This window comes from Balearica regulorum, chromosome 1, assembly GCF_011004875.1.
Source record: "Balearica regulorum gibbericeps isolate bBalReg1 chromosome 1, bBalReg1.pri, whole genome shotgun sequence".
Taxonomy (NCBI): domain Eukaryota; kingdom Metazoa; phylum Chordata; class Aves; order Gruiformes; family Gruidae; genus Balearica; species Balearica regulorum.
In genome coordinates, this window is record NC_046184.1 from 54,098,474 (window position 1) to 54,122,807 (window position 24,334).

The following is a 24,334-nucleotide window of genomic DNA, read 5'->3' on the forward strand; positions in this document are numbered from 1 at the left end:
AATGGTGTACGGAAAAGTATAATTTCATTACTCTCAAAGATTTTATATGAAACTGATGTAGTGGGGTTGTGGGTTTGTTTTTTTTTTTTTTTTTGTCGTCTCTCTTTGACGGAGAATAAGCACAGCAGAATAAAGATATTCCTCAGAAATCCTGAGTAACAACGTGACAGGAAAAGACAAGAAAAAAATAAAGAATGCTTAAAAAAAAACCCCAAACCTTCAGATGGCGCAGGATATGCAGGGAAGGCTGGTTTGGTGGGGGTTTTGGGTTTGGTTGGTTGTTTTTTTGTTTTTTTTTTTCGAAAAAGCCTTTTTCAATGGAGCCGGAATCCTGGTTGCCTGGGACAGAGGCGCCGATAAAAGCGTCTGTTGCGAGGCCAGGGTAAGAGCTCCGCGCCTGCTGGCAGGCTACCGCTGTGGCAAAGCGCGCTGCCGCCGCCGGTCCCGCTCGGCGGGGCAGAGCGGGGGGATAAGAGAAGCGAAAGCGCCGCCGCCTTCAGCGGGGGAAGGGGACTGCGGCGCGGGGAGGGGCCGTTACCCGCCACCCTCCCTCGGCGGATGGCGGGCTTTTCAAATCCTTCCCATTGACCAATGGAATCTGTGCTTTCCCCCTAGCCAATCACAGGGCGGTGGTGGCTATAAATACCGGGGCCGGCGGCCGCGTTGGGTACAGGCACTCGTAGTTCACTGTGAGACAGTTGGTCAGGGGAGGAATGGCGCGTACGAAGCAGACGGCGCGTAAGTCGACGGGCGGGAAGGCGCCCCGCAAGCAGCTGGCCACCAAGGCGGCCCGCAAGAGCGCGCCGGCCACGGGCGGCGTGAAGAAGCCGCACCGCTACCGGCCCGGCACGGTGGCGCTGCGCGAGATCCGGCGCTACCAGAAGTCGACGGAGCTGCTGATCCGCAAGCTGCCCTTCCAGCGCCTGGTGCGCGAGATCGCGCAGGACTTCAAGACCGACCTGCGCTTCCAGAGCTCGGCCGTGATGGCGCTGCAGGAGGCGAGCGAGGCCTACCTGGTGGGGCTCTTCGAGGACACCAACCTCTGCGCCATCCACGCCAAGCGCGTCACCATCATGCCCAAGGACATCCAGCTGGCCCGCCGCATCCGCGGTGAGCGCGCTTAAAGCTTCTAGCGAACGGATCTTTCAGACTATCGAAAACCCAAAGGCTCTTTTAAGAGCCACCACATGACCATTAAAAAGAGCTGTAAACCCTTAGTCGTGTGTGCCAAGTGATGTTTTTCCCTATGTTTTCTGGTAATTTTGCAGTGACTGGACAGCCTGTATCTCAAGTAAGTACCAAACAAAATGTGGTAAGTCGCGTTTCAGAGGGGTTGAAAGCCATCTTCACCGTAATGAAACAGTATGTCGTGGTTAAATCTTGAGGTGATCGTGGTAGGAAAAGTCTCCGTTTAGGGTCAAAATTCGAAACTTTTTAGGGGACCTTCTAGCTGTTATGGGAAAAGCTGTAATTGTGGGCTTTTCCGAAGAAGATATCCAGCTCTAAAAGATTTGTATATATTTTTTCTGTTTGGCTATGTCTTAAAGCTGCCCTCTCAATTAGAGATTGTATTCAGGGGTAAGTAAATGCCTCTAGTTTACTCTATGTTCTTGTAGTAACAACCTTACGGTTTATTGTCCCAACAGAAATACTGTTTTCGTTTCCAAATCTATTTTTTATGGTGGTTTTTTTCTTATTTCTTGATCCGAGAGAGGGGATGGGGAGGGGGGAAGCGTCTGTCTTCTGAAGGCTCAAGAAGTCCTTTCCCGCCCTTCCAGGAAAGGAGCTTGGTCGGTAGCTTTCTCGGTACTAAATCACTGATTATCTCTGTCGTGAGCAACGTCCCCCGGGCATCTTCATCCCTTTTACAATCGCTTCTTATTTATTCCTGAAATAAATGTATTTCCAGACAGAACTGGTGGTAGGATAGTGGCAGGGTAATTTCTGCTACGTCTGCTTTCAAGAAGTGTTTTCTGCTGGTGTCTTCTCTGGGGCACGTTCCTGGCATCGTTGATGTTTCTGGGTATCGTGTGTGACCGATTAGGGAGAATCGTAGGATGGGTTGGAAGGGACCAATTTTCTCCAGTTGTGTTCGGGCTACCGAAAAATCTATGCTGAACTTGAGCACACAGGAAGTGTTTTCCGGAGAGAATTAGTGATTAAAAACTTCTAGTCCAGAATTATTTTTAAACGGAGACTGTTCCTTCTCCGCATATTCAGTGATTTTTGTGAACCTACCTGGAAAATGGGATTTCTCCCTGACTCTAAGTTCAGTTGCACAGCCCCTTGTCCTCCTAATCGATATATCTGTAGTTGGTGCCTGAAAAATGTAATTTCCAAATTTATCTCTGACCTTCACTTTTTTACATTTGCAGGCCGTTTTATGTAATTTGGGGAGCTTGCTGTTCCATTGAAGTGTTGGAAATAACGCCTTTTTGTTTTTTTTCAAAGCTACAAATGAGTAGCTGCGCCTTTAAGAAGCGGTTGAATTGCGTTAAATACCGCTTTCATTTAAACTTAGAAACAAGGAGTCACGGAGAATTGTTTAGAGGGAGTATTCCTTTTAGAAACTTTAAAGCTGTAAAAATCTTGGTTCTCTATAAATTGCTGATACGTTTTATCTTAGCAAATCTTCCTTTCTCTGTGTCAGGAGCTTGGACTCTGCAGCAAAATCTGACCAATCAAGTGCATCGACGCACCATTTTCTTTCCCTTGTTTTTCTCACTTTCAGCCATTTTCTGTTACTTAACCCTCGGAGGGGTAAAAAGGAGGGGGGAAGGTATCGGGAATAGTACTTTGGGAATTAAGCTAGTCTATGTGATTTATTCCCCCCTATTTGTTCGTTGACGTAAGATTTGTGTTTTTCAGAAGAGATTTTTTTTTTTGCAGTAGAGGATTACCAGTGCAATTGCAGAAATGAGTCCTAGTGAAAGCAAAGTCACTTCCTGTTACTAGCTGATAGCAAGAGAACTATTATTTATCTAAAACTGTTTCTATATTTTCATGACAAAATTATTAACAATTAAAATATCTGAGTTTAATATTTTATATAGTGGGATTTAATATATAAACCAAGAGTCAGAATACTTAAACTGCAGTAGAAATTTGGGTCAAAAATGATGCTTTTGTGCATGTTCAAAAAATAAATTATTTTTTAGGCATGACACAGAGAAACAGTTTTATTTGTCTTAATATTTTTCCTCTAATCTTTTAAAGACCTTGGACTATTTTAATAAATATAGTATTATTTGGACTCATTCTGAGAGTTGCATGCTTGAATTGTAAAAAACACAATACTCCATCAGTTGATGTGCAAGGTTTTTTGCAGAAAAGGTGAGCTCATATGAATTCTAAATTATGCCTGAATCTGGAGTAGATTTGGGGTGTAATACATTATGAAAGGACACTAATAATAATCATAGCTTGTCCTAGTGGACCAGGCTAGCAATTAGGAAGAATTTACTGTGTGGATTTTGAAGTCTAATGGCTGCAGATGGCTGTAGTAGTGATACAGGGAACAGTGGCAGACTGATTGTATCTTATGTGTGGACTTTGCTCTTCCCTCTTTACATAAGTGATAAATCCTATATGGCATCCTAGCAGTTTGCATATGGTGTTAAATCACTTGACTATAAAAGAGCAACAACAAAAATCCCAAATCAGATGTAGGTTGAGGAGGGGGAAAATCCTTTCATAAGATATGAATAAGAACTGATATCAAGAGTGTTTCATTAAGATGACTTTTTGAGCAAAGATAAACTGCTTAGAGAATTAAAAGACATCTTGGACTTGCTATAAAATTCAGAGAAAATCTGATTATCATTTAAGTCTGATACAGAACAGATCCTGGAAGGTATTTGCAAACCCAAAGATGCCATGATTTAGAAATAAAACTCAATTGCTACAGATAGACTATCTGATGTAATATTTTTTTAGTCTGATACACAGAGGTGACTTAGTGCAAGATTTCCTAAGTGAGAGTAAAAATGGAAATTCTTCTGGTACCAGCAAAAGGTCCAGCAGCATTTCTGCTCTTTCTGGGAGAGCATGAACTAATGAATGCTGCCAGGTAGAAGCTGGCTGTGAGCAAGGCCGGGGTGCTGACTAGCTGAGGACTGGCTTGCAAACTGCTGGTACCCTGCCCTTGTGGCTTGTTGGTCACCATGTAAGGTGCCTTTGCAGGTGATTTTTTTTTTAGATGCTCAGTAAGATATTTGGCTAAGCCTGTTCCTGGCTGTTTAGCCTCCATGAGTGATCTGGCTCAAATCCCTGCTTGGAAGAATGTACTTCCTATCAGTCCAACAGTTAAGATAGATCATATCCACTCAGGTCCTGGTGAAATATTTTCTTTCATCAGAAATATATAAAAGGTCTGATGACAGTGTCTTTCTAGAATAAAAACATTTGAATCGGCCCTACTTGACACTTACTAGTTTCTAACTCTGAACTGATATATCCATATAAAAAAAGGTGAGGTTTTCATTTGAATTAACTATTGTAAAAGCTTTGTAAAGGTGATATGGTGGCTTCCATGCAAGCTAGCATATAAAGATAAATCTTAAACATCCTATCATGTTATTTTAATTTCCAAATCCCTCTTCAGGGCTGCTTCACAAGTGAATTCCCTGTTTGTTACAGTCTTCAGTAACCAGAGTGAAGTCTGAGCTCAGCCAGCCTTGGCTCTCCTACCAGCCTGGGCGGTATTGCTTTGCTTCATCTTCTCTCCCACTTGCAAGTCATGTTGTATCTTCAGCTGGATATAAACATCTTTCAGATTGTAGATGTGACATCATTCTTGCAACAGTATGAATATCTGCTAAGTTTTCATATAATATGTAGATGAACTTCAGGTATCAGCTACTATTGTTATGGATTTGTGTACAGTGGTGGTCATAACAGGGTCCAAACCTAGGATCCTACTGATTAATGTAAGGTCTGAGTGAAGGTTTCCAATTCCTTAATTCTCAGGTTACAGCTTGAGCAAAATTCCTCCAGTGAGGAACCCTACATCAAATTGTACCTCTCAACTATACCTGTACCACCTAACTCCTGATTCTCCAATCACTTAATTCTGGGTGGTGGTCTCTTGATTTCTTATTAGTTTTCATTGTTGCTGGGCTGACCTTCTGAAGTTATCTCATTCTCTTGGAGTTGTTTCTTTGGTCCTTATGTTCTTCATTCGGCTTGTATCTGCCAGATTCAGCTAGTTATGTGACAGCGGCATTAGCTTTATCAAAAAGTTTACTCTTAGTCAGCTCTTGTGGCCTAAGGCTTCAACTGCTTTAGCTACTAGTGCTGAGCTGCTAGTGCTGAGTAAGGTTATTCAGAAAGAAGAATACAGATAATCAAATTTATTCTATTACACTATGAAGTGATAGTCAAATGGGAAGCTCTATTCTCAGCAAAGCTGTTGCTGAAGTAAAAGTGGCTGGTAATAAAATGGCAACCTAATCAAGAAATATAATATAAACCAATGAAACCCAGATTTTGTTGAAAAACAGCTGGTAGGTGAAAACTGTAAGATGAATTTGATACCTTGGCTTTGAGACAAACTCTTCTAACTATAAAATGGTGTTAGTGTTCTGTATGTTATAAAAAAATACCTTGACCTAGTTCTAAAATTGGGTCCAACAAGCATTTCCATGTCTTTTAAAAATATTAGTAAAATATAACACAGTACAGACCACAAAGAACTGTATCAGGTACTGCTTGCCAGTACATAAAGTTCTTTGTAATGTGGAAGTCCAAGAGAGGAAATATTTCTAGCCTCTTTAATCTCCTTTTATTCAGGGACAGTTATTGCTTTTTCATGTTTTTATCCCAGCCAGCAGCTAAGCACCACGTAGCTGCTCACCCACTCCCCCTGATGGGATGTGGGAAGAGAATCAGAAGGGTAAAAGTAAGAACTCATGGGTTGAGATAAAGATTAAGTTAAACATAAAGTTTAATAAGTAAAGCAAAAACCATGTGTGCAAGCAAAGCAAAACAAGGAATTCATTCACCACTCCCCATCGGCAGGCAGGTGTTCAGCCATCTCCAGGAAAGCAGGGCTCCATCATGTGTAACTGTTACTTGGGAAGACAAACACCATCACTCTGAATGTCCCCTCCCTTCCTCCTCCTTCCCTCAGCTTTATATGCTGAGCGTGATGTCATTATGGTATGGGATATCCCTTTGGTCAGTTGAGGATCAGCTGTCCCGGCTGTGTTCCCTCCCAATTTCTTGTGCACCCCCAGCCTACTTGCTGGTGGGGTGAGAAGCAGAAAAGGCCTTGGCTCTGTGTAAGCACTGCTCAGCAGTAATGAAAACATCCCTGTGTTACCAACACTGTTTTCAGCACAAATCCAAAACACAGCCCCATACTAGCTGCTATAAAGGAAATTAATTGTATCCCAGTGTATTGGGTTTGTGTGGCAAGGTTTTGGTGGTGGGGGTGGGGGAACTACAGGGGTGGCTTCTGTAAGAAGCTGCTAGAAGCTTCCCCTGTGTCTGACAGAGCCAATGCCAGCCGGCTCCAAGATGGACCCGCTGCTGGCCAAGGCCAAGCCAATCAGCGCCTCTGTGATAACATATTTAAGAAGGAGAAAAACAGTTAGAGAGAGCTTTTGCAGCCAGAGAGAAGTGAGAAGATGTGAGAAACTCTGCAGACACCAAGGTCAGTGCAGAAGGAGGGGGAGGAGGTGCTCCAGGTGCCAGAGCAGCCCATGGTGAAGACCATGGTGAAGCAGGCTGTCCCCCTGCAGCCTATGGAGGGAGGGTGATGGGGTGTAGAGATTCCACCTGTGGCCCATGGAGGACCCCACACCGGAGCAGGTGGAGACACCTGAAGGAGGCTGTGACCCCGTGGGAAGCCCACACTGGAGCAAGCTCCTGGCAGGACCTGTGGACCTGTGGAGAGAGGAGCCCACGCCAGAGCAGGTTTGCTGACAGGACTTGTGACCCCGTGGGGGACCCACGCTGGAGCAGTTTGCTCCTGAAGGTCTGCACCCCGTGGGACAGACTCACATTGGAGCAGTTCGTGAAGGACTGTCTCCTGTGGGAGGGACCCCACGTTGGAGCAGGGGAAGAATGTGAGGAGTCCTCCCCTGAGGATGAAGAAGCGGCAGAAACACCGCGTGATGAACTGACCGCAACCCCCATTCCCTGTCCCCCTGTGCCTCTGAGGGGGGCGGAGGTTGAAGCTGGGAGTGAAGTTGAGCCCGGGAAGAAGGGAAGGGTGGGGGGGAGGTGTTTTAAGATTTGATTTTATTTCTCATTGCTCTATTCTGTTTTGCTTAATAATAAATTAGATGAATTTTCTAAGTTCAGTCTGTTTTGCCTGTGGCGATAAGTGGTGAGTGATCTCTCCCTGTCCTTACCTCGACCCACAAGCCTTTCATTATACTTTTTCTTCCCTGTCTAGTTAAGGAGGGGGAGTGATAAAGCAGCTCTGGTGGGCATCTGGTCTCCAGACAGGGTCAACCCACCACACCCAGCCACAAACCAGCACATACTTACAGGACAGCACTGTGACAAAGTCCCTAAGCATCCAGGTTGCAGTCTGCGTGAAAATTCTCATCTCCCACTGCAGGACTGTCCAAATGTCCAAGGTGACAGTACAGAGCTGCAGTGTGCAGCAATGTTACAAAGGACACTCTCCTGACTTTTGGTGAACACTTCGCTATTCTGTAACTGCTAAACTCTGAAACCTTAATCTCTGTCAGAAAAGAGTGGTGGCCCTTACCACTCTGGTGAACGCTCGTACAATGTTAATAACTGAAATAGTGAGATGTTAAAAAAAAAAAAAAAAAATTACATTTGTCCGGAGATGGCAGGGTTGGGGGGGAAAGCACCATGTATTCCCAGACCTCTAGAAATAGGTAGAATATGCAAGCACAAGGAGGAAGAGCAAACGAGTAGCTGTAAGTACGGAGGGTGTCAATTGGACCTATACAGTAGGTAATCAAGGTTCTGAAATATCTACCTGCAGCTCGTTTGGGAAACCCAGGCTGTGAAAACAAAGTACAGCATAAAACAAGGGACTGTACTAAAGCAATTGAGAGAAGATGAGAGGAAGATAACGATCAGCCCTGCACCAATGAGGCATTCAGCTACGGAGACAACAGTTGGTGAGTAAATTCTAATGGTAACAGAAGTGTTAGAGGTTGGAGAGACAGAAGAATAGAATTGCTATTAGCTTCTAAACTACACAAGAGGCCATTCAAACACGAGCACGTTGTAGCCAACCCCTCCCCCCCTCCCTGGAGACCTGCTGAGAGCTCATAGCAAGCATTCCTTGTCTTGCCTGTCCCTGCCAGCAATGCTGGCCTGCCCACTTGGAAACTTACCTGGTGCTTTGCGTGTGTGTGTGTGTGTGTATTTTAGGATGCATGAGTGAAATAACTTGTGCTTTAAAATAAAAATGCTTTCCCTTTCTTGTAATTTCTCACTCTGAGCTTTGCAGCAGTGCATCAGTGTTTAGGTGGTGTGGTTTGGCGTGGAGTTTTTCTGGGTTTTTTTTTCATCTTTCTTTCTTTTCTTTTTTCTTTTTTTCTTTCTTCCTCTCCCTTTTTCTTAACATCAATTACTAGTTAATCATAGAGAAAGAAGTATTTGTTATCCAGCTTCCAGGCAGCGGCAGTGTATGGCTTCAGTTCCAGAACTGATTCCCTGTCTTGCAAGCCTTTTCACTCCCAAGCACTGTGACAAGTTGCTAGGACTGGGAAGAAAACGTGTTACTGGTCTTGATCACAGCAAAGACTGTACTATGCTGTGCTGTATCATCTGTTCTGATGCACACATGGAGATTAAATGTGGTCAAGATATTAAAAAAGCTTCTCAAATCTCCCATGTATCCTTTTCACTGCTCTCTTTACCCTTTATCCTGACCCATCGTTACACATTTCTGAAGACCTTCCAATATTTCCTTGCATGCCTGCCCCATATTATGAGTATTTGAGGTAGTTATGAGCATCTCCCTTCTCCCTGCATCTGTGTTTCTGTATGTTATCCCAAGCACACCACTGATCCATCAGGATGGGCCAATAAAGCTATACAAAATGCTGGCCTTTAAGAGCTTCAATTTGTGAGGCCATTAATAAGGAGGAAATTGTTTCAGCGGGCACACGAGAGAATTTTCCATTAATGTTCAGTATGCTCCCATGGATTTTTAGCACAGTATACCAATGTTGTAATGTACATGTGGATGCAGAGCTTAATGTACACTGGGAAAGGGAAGAAGGATGGTTTCTGGGGTACAGCCTTTCAGTAACAGCCAAAAATCAAATGCAAAACTTTGTTTCAGATGCCAATTCAATGAGCTGAGCCCTGAACATTTTCAGAATTAATTCAGACTACTAATAGTCCATTAAAAGCACGTAAGATCCCCACTGCACCAACGCGATAAGAAGTAGTATTTGAGAATGTCTGTATGCTTTGCTGCCATTAACCAGCTCATTGTCAAAATCACTGTCACACTGAGATTAAAGGATTTCTAAGCTAAGAACCATGCTAGCTACAATTTATGTAGTGAAATAAAACTTTCTTTCTTTCTTTCTTTCTTTCTTTCTTTCTTTCTTTCTTTCTTTCTTTCTTTCTTTCTTTCTTTCTTTCATGAAGTATGGTGCTGGTTGTTGAAACTGAACGTCATTTTCCTTAGTTGTGCCAGTTTTGATCTTCCCATCAGCTCTCCCAAGCAGGGTCACCTGACTGATTTTTGTTTTGTTTTTAGGGAAAAGGACCATGTCCAGAAAAAAAAAATTAAGCTCGTTTACATGGATATGGGCTAGTCCACTTCCAGGAAAAAGTATTTTAAAGGTCAAAGAGAGGTAACTATACAGACACCAAAGAAATTACAGGGGTTGCCAATGTTTAGCACTCTCAGGCTCCTTTGGTAATCTCATTCTAGGCCAATATACGCAGAAGTTTCACCAGATCAAACCTGTCACCCCATGTCTGCATCCATTGCCTGAGAACTGAAACAGCAGCATTACCAGGCCAGTTCTTGCTGTTTCACTGGTTGTTTAGGCAGGCGTGTGCAGAGTTTGAGTGTACCTTGCTGTAGTACAAGTACAGTCTACACAGAAATAAAATGAACAGCCAGTGTGATGTGAAGTAGTCCATACCGATTACATGCTATGAGAACTGAAGAGCAATTGATACATGTATGTGTGTGTGTGCGTGTGTATATGCAGTTGTTAAACATTTTCAGATACTGTAACTTCTGGGATCTTTAGACTTAGTCCAAATAGGAAGTTCTTAAATTACCCCCATAAAATTTATCCAGCTCGATGGCACGGAATGAACGGTGCTAAGAGCACACGAGAAGTATTTCAAAATACAATGTATTTTATGAACAATTGTATACAGTGTATTTCAAGAACACTTTCAAATACTGATACTTTGTATCCTCAAGAGTTGGGGGATTGATTTTTTGTTACTGGTTTTAAACACATTAGAAATAACATTTAAGAGTTACTATTTCTCAGCTATTTAACTGAAATTTAAAGTTCCCACTAAAGTTTACAGCTTAAAGTTCCCAGTAATTCACCCCAGTGTCCCAGTACAGATGCAGAACTCCACTACGATGCTATATAGCACAGCCACCCTCACCCATATCCCCCAGAAATGTAAAGCAGAGCTCCCAGAGCTTCCTTCAGATCCTCCCTGAGGCTCCTCCAGGTGTTTGTTTTTGCAAAAGAGATGGTATTGTACCTCTTCTCCTCCCTGAGATATATTTCCATAGCTGTTTCATTGATCCATCAATTATTTGGATGTTTTTACTTAACATTCTGATTGGGGTTTTGGAATTCCTAGTTGCTTTTGCTTTGTATATCTACGAGGCTTATCTGGCTGGAGGCTGACACACACATGCTAATGGGTCTACCATTTAATTGTAGAAGACTCTAGTTTAAATGTAGGAATCAAATAGAAAGCTGCCTGCTGGTGTTTATAAGAAGGTAACTAAGCAGAAAAGCCAAGAGGGCTCATATCAAGGGAAAAGGGAAAAAAAAATTAAAACAAGCAAACAAACAAATGCACTGTGACACTTCCCTTAATGCTACAGTCACAATTCCAAAACAGGCAGTCGCCTGAATTATAAAATTCTGTCAATGAATTTTTCTCAAGTTCGTAAAAGAGGGCTGAAGAGTTTTGAACAAAGTTGTCTGCTACGGAGGGAAATGGCAAAAGAGCTAAAAGGTAACAACACATACTTGAAAACCCTCCTGCTGCCTTATATTTCTGTTTGGAAAAAGTAATATATATATAATCTTCTAAAAAGACAGAAGTTTCCTTTTTTTTTTTTTTTTTTTTTTTTTTGTACATGTATCTAGTATACTTTCTAGGGGATGAGGGAGGGCGGTAAAGGGAAAGAACTAGCTAAGTTTTTTACCCTAAAAATGTGTGAGCCATTATCATTAAGTAAGAAAGATGCAGGGAGGTGGGGGTTTGCTACTGAAACGTTTTTTTTTCTGTTTTCCAAAGAAGTTACATAAAATTATGCCAGTGAAGATCTTTTATAATGTTATGGGTTCTAAGAATATGAGGACTAAAAGCAAATTAAAACAGAAAGCAAAACAAAATCCCTGAAAAGTTCTTCAGGAAATTCTAATTCTCACATTTCTTGAAGATTTATTTATATTTATTTCAATATTCCTTTATTAAATGAAAGAATGATTTATTATTGCCAAAAAACACTAGAAATTTGTGAAAATCTGTGCTGTTAAAAAGAAAGGAAAATCTCCAAGTGGCCCAAAACAATTTTATTTTTTTAATTGTGAAGTTGTGCTTAATCTCAGTATAAATTAGTTTAATATTATCTGTGTCAGGAAGTAAAGTTTGTTAGTTTGAGCAAGTCTGCCTTAAGCCAGGAAAGTTAGTAATATTAAAACACCGATCTGTATTTTGCTGTTAAGCATTAAAAATGAGAAGCATTTGTATTTTAAATGGCATGCCTTTAGCGAGGAGATAACCCAAGCATTAGCGTGAGAGTATTGCGTTCGTCTCTCGTTTCCCTTAAGCTGCTGAGCAAGAACGGGTCTCTTGCTTCCCCAGTAGGAAGCCGTCCCAGAACATCACGTTGCGACTTGTGCTGTTTTCTTACTGTCTGTTGTCTTAGAAGAATTCTTTAGGCTCTCAGCTTTTCTCGCAATGGTCAAAAACATGCTTGATAGGTGAAGGTATGACAGATATATGTATGTGTTTGCCTGTGTGCGTGCATGTGCCACGAGGTAAAAAAAAAAAAAAAATTTAAAAAAATATCACGTTTTAATCCACGAGACGGAAATACTACGTTACAGTTTAAAAAGGAAAAAAAAAACCCCAACGCTGTTCTCACGCGGCTTGTGCGTTTCCTTCCCTTCATTAAACCAACACATGGAAGGACTTAATAACAGAAAGAAGCTGTAGGTCGAAAAGGACAAGGCTGATAGAGATTATTTAAATATAGCTGAGGAAGATCTCTATGTAGGCAAACATTAATAACTAAAAAAAAAAAAAAAAACCAAAACAAAAAAAAAACAAACCACGAAAAAAAAAACCCCCAAAAGCAACTCGTGAAGCGTCCAGAGCATAGGCGGGAAGCAGCGGCGGGGCGGGGCGGTAGCGCCGAGCGCAGCCGCGGATTGGTCGGATTTTGCCGCAGACCCGCGGGCAGCGGGGAGGGACGGGACGGGGCCAGGGGCGCCGCAGCCCGAAAAGCGGGCCCGGGGCCGCCGCCCCCTCGCGTGTCACCGGCAGAGACCCGGAGCTGCCCCAGAACAGCCACCCGCGCGTGGGGGCGGCGCAGGAAAGAAGCAAGAAGGCGGCGCGGGCCGAGAGCGGGCAGGGGCGAGAAGCGCGGGGGCGGGAGTCCGGCCCCGCTGGCGACGGGCGGAGCCGGCGGACGCGTCCCGGGGGCCGGTGCCGGGGAAAAACGCCGGGGCCGCCATCTCGCGGGAAGCACGTGCCGAGCCGGGCCGGGCCGGGCGGGGGCCGCCCGGGGCCGGCGGGCGGGGGAAAGGGTGGAGACTGCGGCCGAGCCCCCGCCTCCCGCCGCAGTCCTCAACCAGGTCGGCTCCCGGGAAATATACCGCGGCGCCGGGGCGCTGGCGGCGTGCAGTGCGAGGCTGCGGGTAGCGCTACCATGTCTGGCAGAGGCAAGGGCGGGAAGGGGCTCGGCAAGGGGGGCGCCAAGCGCCACCGCAAGGTGCTGCGCGACAACATCCAGGGCATCACCAAGCCGGCCATCCGCCGCCTGGCTCGGCGCGGCGGCGTGAAGCGCATCTCGGGGCTCATCTACGAGGAGACGCGCGGCGTGCTCAAGGTCTTCCTGGAGAACGTGATCCGCGACGCCGTCACCTACACCGAGCACGCCAAGAGGAAGACGGTCACGGCCATGGACGTGGTCTACGCCCTCAAGCGCCAGGGACGCACCCTCTACGGCTTCGGCGGCTAAACTCCAGTCGTAAACCCTACACTGACAAAACACAAAGGCTCTTTTCAGAGCCACCCACAAGTTTCACGACAAGAGCTGTTTGTTACTTAACCTTTTTGGGTTTTAAAAGTTTTTAATACATCTGTAACGTTAAACCACTTTGAGTCGTTGAAAGTTGTTAAAATTTAAAAGCTCCTACAAAGCATAATTCCTAAGAAGTTCTGCAAAACAAGTGCTGCAAAGCACCCAGTGTACTAAGATCAAACGTTTTAAATTATTTCATTAGTGAGTGTAAACTCAGTGCAGCATCTCTTATGTAATTCAGTAATTATACTTTTTTCCCACTAGTGACAGCAGTATTGCTCTCACCGCGTAACTGCAAAGCACGATTGTGTAGATGCATGCCTATGCTGTGACGGTTACAGTACGGAAGTCCCTGTAATTACGTTAGTATTTTTTACTCCAATAGGAATGGAACGATTACAATCCTCTAATTTGCATAAAGCCCTTATAAATAGAGGGGCAGACGCCATTTTCGATCTTGTAGAGGTACAGCGAAGAGCTTGGAAAGAAACTTTTAAAAATGCCTGAGCCAGCAAAATCTGCGCCAGCACCGAAGAAGGGCTCCAAGAAAGCGGTGACCAAGACGCAGAAGAAGGGTGACAAGAAGCGAAAGAGAGCAAGAAAGGAGAGCTACTCGATCTACGTGTACAAGGTGCTGAAGCAGGTGCACCCCGACACGGGCATCTCGTCCAAGGCCATGAGCATCATGAACTCCTTCGTCAACGACATCTTCGAGCGCATCGCCGGCGAGGCCTCGCGCCTGGCGCACTACAACAAGCGCTCCACCATCACCTCGCGGGAGATCCAGACGGCCGTGCGGCTCCTGCTGCCCGGCGAGCTGGCCAAGCACGCCGTCTCCGAGGGCACCAAGGCCGTCACCAAGTACACCAGCTCCAAGTAAACCGGTTTTAAACTATAACCCAAACGGCTCTTTTAAGAGCCCCCATTTTTTCATAGAAAGAGCTGTAATTGCAAATTAAGATAATCCAAAATTTAAAACTTTATGTGACTTCAAGCCATGAACTATGATTTTACATAAATGTTTTTCATAGCAACAAACAGCTCTTGTCGTGAAACTTGTGGGTGGCTCTGAAAAGAGCCTTTGTGTTTTGTCAGTGTAGGGTTTACGACTGGAGTTTAGCCGCCGAAGCCGTAGAGGGTGCGTCCCTGGCGCTTGAGGGCGTAGACCACGTCCATGGCCGTGACCGTCTTCCTCTTGGCGTGCTCGGTGTAGGTGACGGCGTCGCGGATCACGTTCTCCAGGAAGACCTTGAGCACGCCGCGCGTCTCCTCGTAGATGAGCCCCGAGATGCGCTTCACGCCGCCGCGCCGAGCCAGGCGGCGGATGGCCGGCTTGGTGATGCCCTGGATGTTGTCGCGCAGCACCTTGCGGTGCCGCTTGGCGCCCCCCTTGCCGAGCCCCTTCCCGCCCTTGCCTCTGCCAGACATGGTAGCGCTACCCGCAGCCTCGCACTGCACGCCGCCAGCGCCCCGGCGCCGCGGTATATTTCCCGGGAGCCGACCTGGTTGAGGACTGCGGCGGGAGGCGGGGGCTCGGCCGCAGTCTCCACCCTTTCCCCCGCCCGCCGGCCCCGGGCGGCCCCCGCCCGGCCCGGCCCGGCTCGGCACGTGCTTCCCGCGAGATGGCGGCCCCGGCGTTTTTCCCCGGCACCGGCCCCCGGGACGCGTCCGCCGGCTCCGCCCGTCGCCAGCGGGGCCGGACTCCCGCCCCCGCGCTTCTCGCCCCTGCCCGCTCTCGGCCCGCGCCGCCTTCTTGCTTCTTTCCTGCGCCGCCCCCACGCGCGGGTGGCTGTTCTGAGGCAGCTCCGGGTCTCTGCCGGTGACACGCGAGGGGGCGGCGGCCCCGGGCCCGCTTTTCGGGCTGCGGCGCCCCTGGCCCCGTCCCGTCCCTCCCCGCTGCCCGCGGGTCTGCGGCAAAATCCGACCAATCCGCGGCTGCGCTCGGCGCTACCGCCCCGCCCCGCCGCTGCTTCCCGCTTCCGCTCGTGGGGAGCCCGCGGAGGGACGTTTCGTGGGCAGCGCTCTCTTTGTTCGCTTTGGCCGCGGCGGCTCCGCGTTTTCTTTGTTTACGCGGATATTGCGCTCCCGACAGCTGCCCCCTCCTCCGTGCAGCCCTGGGGGCCGGGCCCCGAGCGCTTTCATGTCCGCACAGAGCAACCCGCATGTCGGTGGGAGAGAGAGCAGGGAGCGAGGACCTGGGCTGCAGGGAAAATGGTCGCTGAGGGGCTCCGGTGGGAAACGCTTGGGCCTGAGGCTCCTGTGAAGGCAACTCGGAGCGGCTGCCGGGGAGCACAGGAGTCACCGCCCGCTTGGCTTCTCTTCGGCCACCCCCAGCCCCGCAGCCGGTTCCATGGGTAGCGCTGGCCGCAGGGCTCCGGACTCGCTCTTGTCCTCCGAGACAGAGAAACGCTCGGTAACATGCAGCTGGATCCAATAAGCAAAAAAACCCCCCAACATTAAAGACATTACCGACCCGATGTCTGTATAGTATCTCTGAAAAATGAACAATAACCAAGTATTTTTTCTTCAAATGAGCAATCCAGAAATTTTGCTGTGTATTTAACTCCGTGGCTAACAAACCTCACATGCATGCTGCTTACAGTATTGGACTGTATTTGTAAAGCAGATTAATAAATACTGAAAGAGTTAAAAGGCTATAGTTTTAAATTAAAAGTTACTTACACACTCAGAATCCAAGTGATATGGCTATGGTACTTGCCAGTTATGTTATTAGTATTTTGTGCACCTCAAACATGTCTACCTTTTAAAAATGATTGACATCTTTTTAAATTTGTACAGTAGTTGATGTAATTTCATCCCTGAACACAATTTACGGAATCTAGGCAATATCTCCAGAATATTTCTTGGCAGAATATATTACCTAAATTCAAGGGAAAACATGACTGAGATATTAATGTATGAAGTTACAGGTGTCCAAAAACGTACAAGTCTTTTCTATAATCATCACCGTAAATTCCATTTTCATTCAAACTGTTATTTTAAATAAATTAAAATGAAAGAATTGCCACTCAAATATATATGACATGAGCATGCCAAACTAGCTTTAATTTAGATTATGTTCACTTTTTGACTGAACAGGATGAATTAGAACTGTTTATAGAGTAACTAGAAGGTTTGTCACTAGTTGACCTGCCAGGATAATGCCTAACATCACCATTCGGCTCCACAAAGTCTGCTTTGTTCTTTATACCTGAAGATCTATGTCTAGATATCTTTCCTGAGGCAGTTATATACAACCTTCTGAATACTAAAGGAAGCCTAAAGGAATTACACTAAATCTTTTAGTGTGTCAAAATCATCATTTCTTCATAACTCTTCCTAAATGCAGGGTGAGTATCTTAGTATAACTTCTCCCTCTAGCATTATAACCACTGGAAAACTTGGAAAATCATCTTCCAAAGTGTCCTGGCAGAAATGGGTGATGCAGAGGTTGAGACTAGTAGCTTACACATTAACTGCAAATCCCTTTCCCCAAAATGTGGAGCGCATTTGATATAATTTAATATCATGCTTTCTAGAAGGCTGTCTTGCCTGTAGGTTGCTACAAGCAGCCAGACACATTGCCCAAATGTTTCCGTTAGTGGCACAGTCAGTTCTCTCTTAGACCCACAGGTTTTCTTAGACAAAACCAATTAAAACAAAGAAAATTTTGCTGCTGAGTATAATTGCCTAATGAAGTTACTTTTACTGTGTATTGGAGACAACAATTATTATTTGGATCAAAGTTTAGTATCTAATGCCTAGATTATAGGAACTACATTTTGCTCATGATTTTGGACGCATAGTACTAAAAGATAAATGAAAATAGAAACCTTTGCAAAACTCTGCTCCATTAAAAAAAATCTGTAGCTTTTCAAGTGGACTTAAATTAGGATAGTCACCTTATTTAATCTTTAAACTATAACGAGGAAATTGCATTTGTTGCAGTAAGGCAACATCTCACCATGACTGCACAAGAAAGTACATAGTTACCAAAAAAATAATCACATCAGTGTATTACATCCAACTGCAAAGGTGCTGTTAATTTTATTGAGAGGTTATATGGCAATTTAAATCCATACTTGTATCTGCTACAGCCATAATAGTAATACTACACAAACTAAAGTCATGTAAGATCTTTTTAATAGAGTACATTATTCCTAACATTGCAAGCAAAGTAAAGGTGAAAAGGGATAGAAAAGCCTTTCATCTTTTAAACTATGCAATTCTAAGATTTTTGGTGTATAGACTGACATTATCAAGTTATCCCTAACACAACTGTCATTTGTAATATTTGAGAGATCTCGGTTAGAGTGGGTTTTTTTACATCATGAGCTCTTTAGAATATGAAGGTGTATTGGAACCCAGTCATACAGTTAAGGCATCATATGGTACAGACCTCTTTACTACTGTTTGTCATATATGCAAATGAGAGAAAGCTCATTTATTTAAACTTGCTTTATTCCTTCATCCAGTGGAACTTGCTCAAAAGCCACAAGTTTCTAATACCAGTAGATTTGCCAGCACTCTTGCTATGTAACCCATCTGACTTATAGGACATTCACATTGGAGGCCTCAGCATCGTGCCAGCATAGGGTTCACGACTGGTACAACCACTAGTGGCTAAGAACAAAAATAGGGAATGCTAAGAAGTGGGCCTCAGTATCACTGAGATGAACAGAGTAGTGACTGAAATAAGAGACGTTTGGAATGAAATTCTGAAGTAAATAATTTATTTCTGGTCACATGACAAGAATTTGGAGAGATGTGCTGAACTTACCTCCACACACAGAGAAGGGCAAGGCCCTCTCCTGTGGTACCAACTCTGATTTCCACATTTAGGAGTTTGTTCACTGAAAAATCACACTCCTGGATACAGATACCCCCACAGGCTTTCTATGGAATTCCAGTGCTTTGATCTAGAGGTGCATGCTTGCATCGCAGAAAGCCCATCATATCCTGGGCTGCACAAAAACCAGCATGGCCAGCAGGTCGAGGGAGGTGATTGTCTCCTCCTACTCTGCTCTTGTGAGACCCCACCTGGAGTACTGTGTCCAGCTCCGGGGGCCCCAGCACAAGGAAGACATGGAGCTGTTAGAGTGGGTCCAGAGGAAGGCTACAAAAATGATCAGAGGGCTGGAGCACCTCTCCCATGAAGAAAGGCTGAGAGAGCTGGGGTAGTTCAGCCTGGGGAAGAGCAGGCTCCGGGGAGACCTTATTGCATCCTTTCCATATAGAGAGATGGAGAGAGACTTTTTACCAAGGCCCATAGTGACAGAATGAGGGGCAACGGTTTTAAACTACAAGAGGATAAATTTACATTGGTATAAGGGAGAAATTTTTTGCAACGAGGGTGGTGGGACACTGGACCAGGTTGCCCAGAGAAGCTGTGGATGCCTCATCCCTGGAAGCGTTCAAGGTCAGGCTGGATGGGGCTTTGGGCAACCTGGTCTACTAAAAGATGTCCCTGCCTACGGCAGGGGGTTGGACTACATGATCTTTGATGATCTCTTGCAACCCAAACCATTCTACAGTTAGGATCTTCTGACATACAAATACGCATGCATCTGTTCTGGAAATATAGAAGACTTGTTAATCATGTGTTTTATATCGTCACAGTTTTTCAAGAAAAGCATCAGTACCAGGAGATACGTAGCTGCAGCTAATGATCAATAAAACAGCATAATGAAAGCATTACAGCACTAAATGCATCCACTTGCAAACAAACCCCTTAGGCACAGATGCTGTCACCATATCAGACCAGTGTGGTGCTCCAGGCAGATCTCTTCCTTTATGTTTCTCTCCACAAATGATCCCTGATGTCCCGCTTTGGCCATGATACGGTCCTATATATAAAGCCTTTCTGCTGTGCAGGTTGGGAGGAGAGATACAGGGGCTACTACCTTGCTATAGGTAGTATTTTCCTTCCTCCAAGCCCAGAGCATTCCTCCTTTTCTGGGGATGGAGAGGGCAGAGGTGCTGCACAGGTGGGAGGTACGGCCTCAATGCGGTGTGCTGCAGACCATCAGGTGCGGCTTCTGGTAACATCCTAGCAAGAAGAATCAACTAGACAGACCTCATAATTTATAACAGTGAATCTAAAGAGTTTTAACATTGTGCTCTTAGGAGATACTTGTGCCAACAATGTATAAAATTAGTTCAAATAATGTTGCCCACCATTAACTGACACAACATGAGAAATAGCTATGCACAGGGAGTGAAGAGTGGCAAGTTTGAAAATCCCACTTAAAACAGGAATATACAAGTGCTGCAAGGAATTAGAATCTTCTTAATGGAAAGATGCTATATTGTCACTTTACAGGGCAGGTCTGACAAGTTAAGGATCTAGATCGAAATAAGCTGTTTCCCCTAAAGCATTTCTCATTTAATTTCTAAATAAAGCAAAATCACAGGGAAGTTTTACATCTTTTAAATAACAAATGCCTACAAAGGAAACCTTCATTTTTAGATATAGTTATATGGGTTTGGGATGGTCCCCTATTTATTTTCATGCTGCACATCTTTTTCACTCTGCCTTCAGACTTTTAGGTGCACACCGCCCCACACACACACACCATAGGTAGCCTGTAAAGTCATGAAAGTTGAGTAGATTCAAAATTAAGTATTGCACCAATCACATTACAAGACACACAAGAATAAGTAAATCACTATGATTAGCATCCTTCTACTAAAAAATGATGAAGACTTAGAAAGCAAATACACTACCCCTCTTCAGGTGAGAGCCAAAAGTTTTAAAGCATTACTACAGAACACGTTTTTAGCTCCCTATCAAAAGCAGCATACAAAAACCACTTAGCACCCAAGTACTTTTGTGAAGACAGCAACACAACTCTTTTCTGACTGTGTGGGTGGCTCTGAAAAGAGCCTTTGGGTTATAAAGTTATGTCGTGAAAAACAGAAGCAGCTTTGCTCTGCGAGCTTATTTGCTTTTCGCCTTGTGGCTCTCAGTCTTCTTGGGCAGCAGCACGGCCTGGATGTTGGGCAGCACCCCGCCCTGCGCGATGGTCACCTTGCCCAGCAGCTTGTTGAGCTCCTCGTCGTTGCGGATGGCCAGCTGCAGGTGCCGGGGGATGATGCGCGTCTTCTTGTTGTCGCGGGCCGCGTTGCCCGCCAGCTCCAGGATCTCGGCCGTCAGGTACTCCAGCACGGCCGCCATGTAGACGGGCGCTCCAGCCCCCACCCGCTCCGCGTAGTTACCTTTCCGGAGGAGCCGGTGGACACGGCCCACGGGGAACTGCAGCCCGGCCCGCGACGAGCGCGACTTGGCCTTGGCACGAACTTTGCCTCCTTGTTTCCCACGGCCGGACATGCTTTAGGCGTTTAAAAACCTGCAGCCTCCCCACCCGAAACAAGACCGAGAAAATCATACTGACGCAACGGCTCTTCCCGTTTTATGCCTTCCCTGGGCGGGATTAGGCCTTGGTGATTGGCTGGAAGCGGTCATTGCTTATACAACCAATGAGAAGAAGGATCGTATTGTGACCAATCAGCGACAAAGATACACCCCCGTGTGGGAAGATCCAATGGAATTGTACGAGTTAGAGCTCCGTATTTGCATAACGCCCTATAAATACGGGGCTCTGCGGCCATTTTAGCTGCTGTTCGTGTTCCGAAACAGAGAAAAAGCATTTTCAAAATGCCCGAGCCGGCCAAGTCCGCCCCCGCGCCCAAGAAGGGCTCCAAGAAGGCGGTGACCAAGACGCAGAAGAAGGGCGACAAGAAGCGCAAGAAGAGCCGCAAGGAGAGCTACTCGATCTACGTGTACAAGGTGCTGAAGCAGGTGCACCCCGACACGGGCATCTCGTCCAAGGCCATGGGCATCATGAACTCCTTCGTCAACGACATCTTCGAGCGCATCGCCGGCGAGGCCTCGCGCCTGGCGCACTACAACAAGCGCTCCACCATCACCTCGCGGGAGATCCAGACGGCCGTGCGGCTCCTGCTGCCCGGCGAGCTGGCCAAGCACGCCGTCTCCGAGGGCACCAAGGCCGTCACCAAGTACACCAGCTCCAAGTAGAGCGCCTCGGACCGTCAGTTTTAACCCAAAGGCTCTTTTAAGAGCCACCCACGTTTTCTCTGAAAGAGCTGTAACACAGTAACGTCTCGGTCTTTTTAGGTGTGAAAAGGTACTTGAGATACGCTAAAAAGGATTTGAAATAATTCTGTTAAATGACAGTTATCAGAACTTGCAAAGATTAAAGATCTGCTTCTGAAATCCTTGATAAATATTTGGCAACTTTAAGGAAATACAAATGTGTGAAGTATTACTTCATAAATGTTACCGTTCAAACGCTTTTACAATAAATGTAAGCAGTATTGTTAAGCTTTTTTTTTTTTTCCAGCAGGGATGTGAGACATGGTACATTATACCACACGTTCCATCGTAAATAAGAAATTTACATAGCTTCCAGTAGCTACGTTGACACAGGCACCCCAAAAATGAGGGTGAGGGAAAAATAAAAGACCCTGATCGTTTTGGGTTTTTATAGCTGTCCGGGGATATTCTAAGCTTAAAAATTTTCCCTTCCGTATGAGAAGAGAGGAAGCAGCCTTGCAGCTGTGAAGACAAGAAGACTAGGAGAACCGAGGACACCTCTAAGGCAGGGTAGACGCTTTGGGAGGACGAGCTGTCCGGGGATGCGTGGACCCGGCATCACGGTCAAGCGCGGCGCCAACTCCAGCAGCGCTCCCTGTCCCGTCCGCAGCGCGGGCTTTTCGAAATCTGCTATAAGACCCAATAAGAGGCTGCGGCTGCCCCCATCAGCCAATCACAACCGGCCGCAGGCTGAGCTCCCGGAGCCACCGGTGCTGCGGGATGAGCTTCCCCGCCGCTCTGCTCCTACCGGGCGCAGAAGCCCCAAGCGCGAAGCTCCCTGCCCGCAGTGGTTCGGGACAGCTGCCCGGTAGAGCTCCTGCCGTTCCTGCTGCACTGCCGGCAGGGTGCGGAAGAGAACCGCTGGTAGCTCTTACCCGCCTCCCGTCCACGGCAAACTCCTCCTCAAAAAGCAGGTCGGTGAAGTCACGCAGAAATTAAGACCTGCCCCGTGACAGCGCTGCCAAGCGGGAAGGTCATTGCCAAGGAAGCGGGAGGAGCCGTGCTGACAGTTCCCAGCTACGGTCACTAAGAGGTGTGGCAGTCGCACCCATGTCGTTAGGAACCGCGCTGGTTAAAGCACCGAAAGAAACCTCCGAGCCCCAGAGCGATACCCGCCCGAAGCAGTCCCTTTAACACATACACCCTCTTGAGGTGCTCAAAAAAAGTCAGCCTTTAGAAAGAGTTTTCGCAGGGAATGTAAACTTTATTTTTCCAGGTCTTAGCGTAACCACGGCCGGAAGTTAAGCGTCCCATCCACTCCACAGACGAACGTCCCACACGGACAGTGGCGTGTGGTTAGCTCTGCTGCAGGCACGGAGCTCGGTGACAGAGTGTATCAGCCCTTTCGGGGACAATAGTGGGTGGCTCTTAAAAGAGCCGTTGGGTTTAAGTATTTCCACTTCAACACTTCACTTCTTGGGCGCCGCCTTCTTCGCCTTCGCTGCTTTGGGCTTGGCCGCCTTGGGCTTGGCTGCTTTCGGCTTCACCGCCTTCGCCTTGGCCGGGCTCTTCGCTGCTGCCGCCGCTTTCTTGGGCTTGGCAGCCTTAGTCGCCTTCTTGGGGCTCTTGGCCGCTTTCTTGGCCGCCGCCGCCGCCGGCTTCTTGGCTTTCTTGGGGCTCTTCTTCACCGCCGCCGCTTTCTTGGGCTTCTTGGCGGCGCTGGCAGGTTTCTTAGCCGCCGGCTTCTTGGGCTTGGCTGCGGCCGCCCGCTTCTTGGGGGCTTTTTCCTTCACTTCCCCGGGCTTCTTGCTGAGACGGAAAGAGCCGGAGGCGCCGGTGCCCTTGGTCTGCACCAGGGTGCCCTTGCTGACGAGGCTCTTGAGCCCCAGCTTGATGCGGCTGTTGTTCTTCTCCACATCGTAGCCGCCGGCGGCCAGCGCCTTCTTGAGCGCGGCGAGGGAGAGCCCCTTGCGCTCCTTGGAGGCGGACACGGCCTTGGTGATCAGCTCGGTGACGCTGGGACCCGCGGGCTTGCGGGCTTTGGAGCCGCCCGCCGCTTTCTTCGGCTTCTTGGCGGCGGCCTTAGCGGCGGGGGCCGCGACAGCGGGAGCGGCGGCGGGAGCGGTCTCCGACATCGCTGCAGAGACTTCTTCCTAATCAAAAGAAAGTAATTGGACTACAGTAACCCCGATGCCTGAATTTATAGCGAAGCGGTGATCTGTGATTGGTGCTTTGCAGAGCCCGCCTAACTGTTAGCCAGGAAGAGCTTTTCGTCCTCCGAGTCTGTGTTTCTTCGGAGTTATAAATTCATATTTTTTGTAAAATATGTGCCACGAAATCACCCCAGTTTCTTCGGGGAGTGAAGAGAAGACGCTGGACTTTCATTCGGGGGAATTCCTTGCTGTTGGGACCCCAGATGAGGGAGAAAAGATGTGTTTAACCCCGCGTTGTGTAGCCAGAGAGACCCCCGGAACGGCAAACTTTTGTTTTTCCTTCTAAATTAAAATAAAACCCGTAGGTAAAAAGTCTCCCTCATAATGCAGGCTTATTCTTTAGAGGGTTTTCTCCAGATTAGGATAGAAACCGAGGGGATAGCTTCGGTATTTTTGTCGTAAATTGATTTCAAAGAGAAGGAAGTAACACAATTTCATGGCTGAGCTTTGAATATGGATAAAGATTCGACTCCCTTAACCATATCTTTAACTATTAAGGATACAGTATATCCACAGAATTTCGTGTTTTGGGAAAATAAAGGACCTTCAGAAGAATGTATGTACTCTTGAAAAGTGTCTGGAACTTGC

The 24,334-nt window shown here is 46.5% G+C and overlaps 7 protein-coding genes across 7 annotated transcripts; 4 read left to right on the forward strand and 3 right to left on the reverse strand.

The window, feature by feature from the left end:
* Positions 1-680: 680 nt before the first annotated feature.
* LOC142601382 (histone H3) lies at positions 681-1,217 on the forward strand. Its single transcript, XM_075750208.1, has one exon. The coding sequence runs from the start codon at positions 714-716 to the stop codon at positions 1,122-1,124; it is 411 nt and encodes a 136-aa protein (XP_075606323.1). The 5' UTR covers positions 681-713; the 3' UTR covers positions 1,125-1,217.
* An 11,859-nt stretch (positions 1,218-13,076) lies between these two features.
* On the forward strand, positions 13,077-13,442 carry LOC142600056 (histone H4). Its single transcript, XM_075742865.1, has one exon. The coding sequence runs from the start codon at positions 13,103-13,105 to the stop codon at positions 13,412-13,414; it is 312 nt and encodes a 103-aa protein (XP_075598980.1). The 5' UTR covers positions 13,077-13,102; the 3' UTR covers positions 13,415-13,442.
* Positions 13,443-13,750: 308 nt separating this feature from the next.
* LOC104630287 (histone H2B 7) lies at positions 13,751-14,486 on the forward strand. Its single transcript, XM_010297697.2, has one exon. It carries the CDS (start codon positions 13,977-13,979, stop codon positions 14,355-14,357), a length of 381 nt encoding a protein of 126 aa, XP_010295999.1. The 5' UTR covers positions 13,751-13,976; the 3' UTR covers positions 14,358-14,486.
* A 53-nt stretch (positions 14,487-14,539) lies between these two features.
* Positions 14,540-14,920, reverse strand: LOC142601392 (histone H4). The gene has a single exon (XM_075750258.1). It carries the CDS (start codon positions 14,903-14,905, stop codon positions 14,594-14,596), a length of 312 nt encoding a protein of 103 aa, XP_075606373.1. The 5' UTR covers positions 14,906-14,920; the 3' UTR covers positions 14,540-14,593.
* A 4,130-nt stretch (positions 14,921-19,050) lies between these two features.
* On the reverse strand, positions 19,051-21,111 carry LOC104629196 (histone H2A.J). The gene has a single exon (XM_075750672.1). The coding sequence runs from the start codon at positions 20,805-20,807 to the stop codon at positions 20,418-20,420; it is 390 nt and encodes a 129-aa protein (XP_075606787.1). The 5' UTR covers positions 20,808-21,111; the 3' UTR covers positions 19,051-20,417.
* LOC142601506 (histone H2B 1/2/3/4/6) lies at positions 21,108-21,792 on the forward strand. The gene has a single exon (XM_075750685.1). It carries the CDS (start codon positions 21,135-21,137, stop codon positions 21,513-21,515), a length of 381 nt encoding a protein of 126 aa, XP_075606800.1. The 5' UTR covers positions 21,108-21,134; the 3' UTR covers positions 21,516-21,792.
* Positions 21,793-22,776: 984 nt separating this feature from the next.
* Positions 22,777-23,710, reverse strand: LOC142601442 (histone H1.01-like). Its single transcript, XM_075750665.1, has one exon. The coding sequence runs from the start codon at positions 23,666-23,668 to the stop codon at positions 23,003-23,005; it is 666 nt and encodes a 221-aa protein (XP_075606780.1). The 5' UTR covers positions 23,669-23,710; the 3' UTR covers positions 22,777-23,002.
* Between the last annotated feature and the right edge of the window lie 624 nt (positions 23,711-24,334).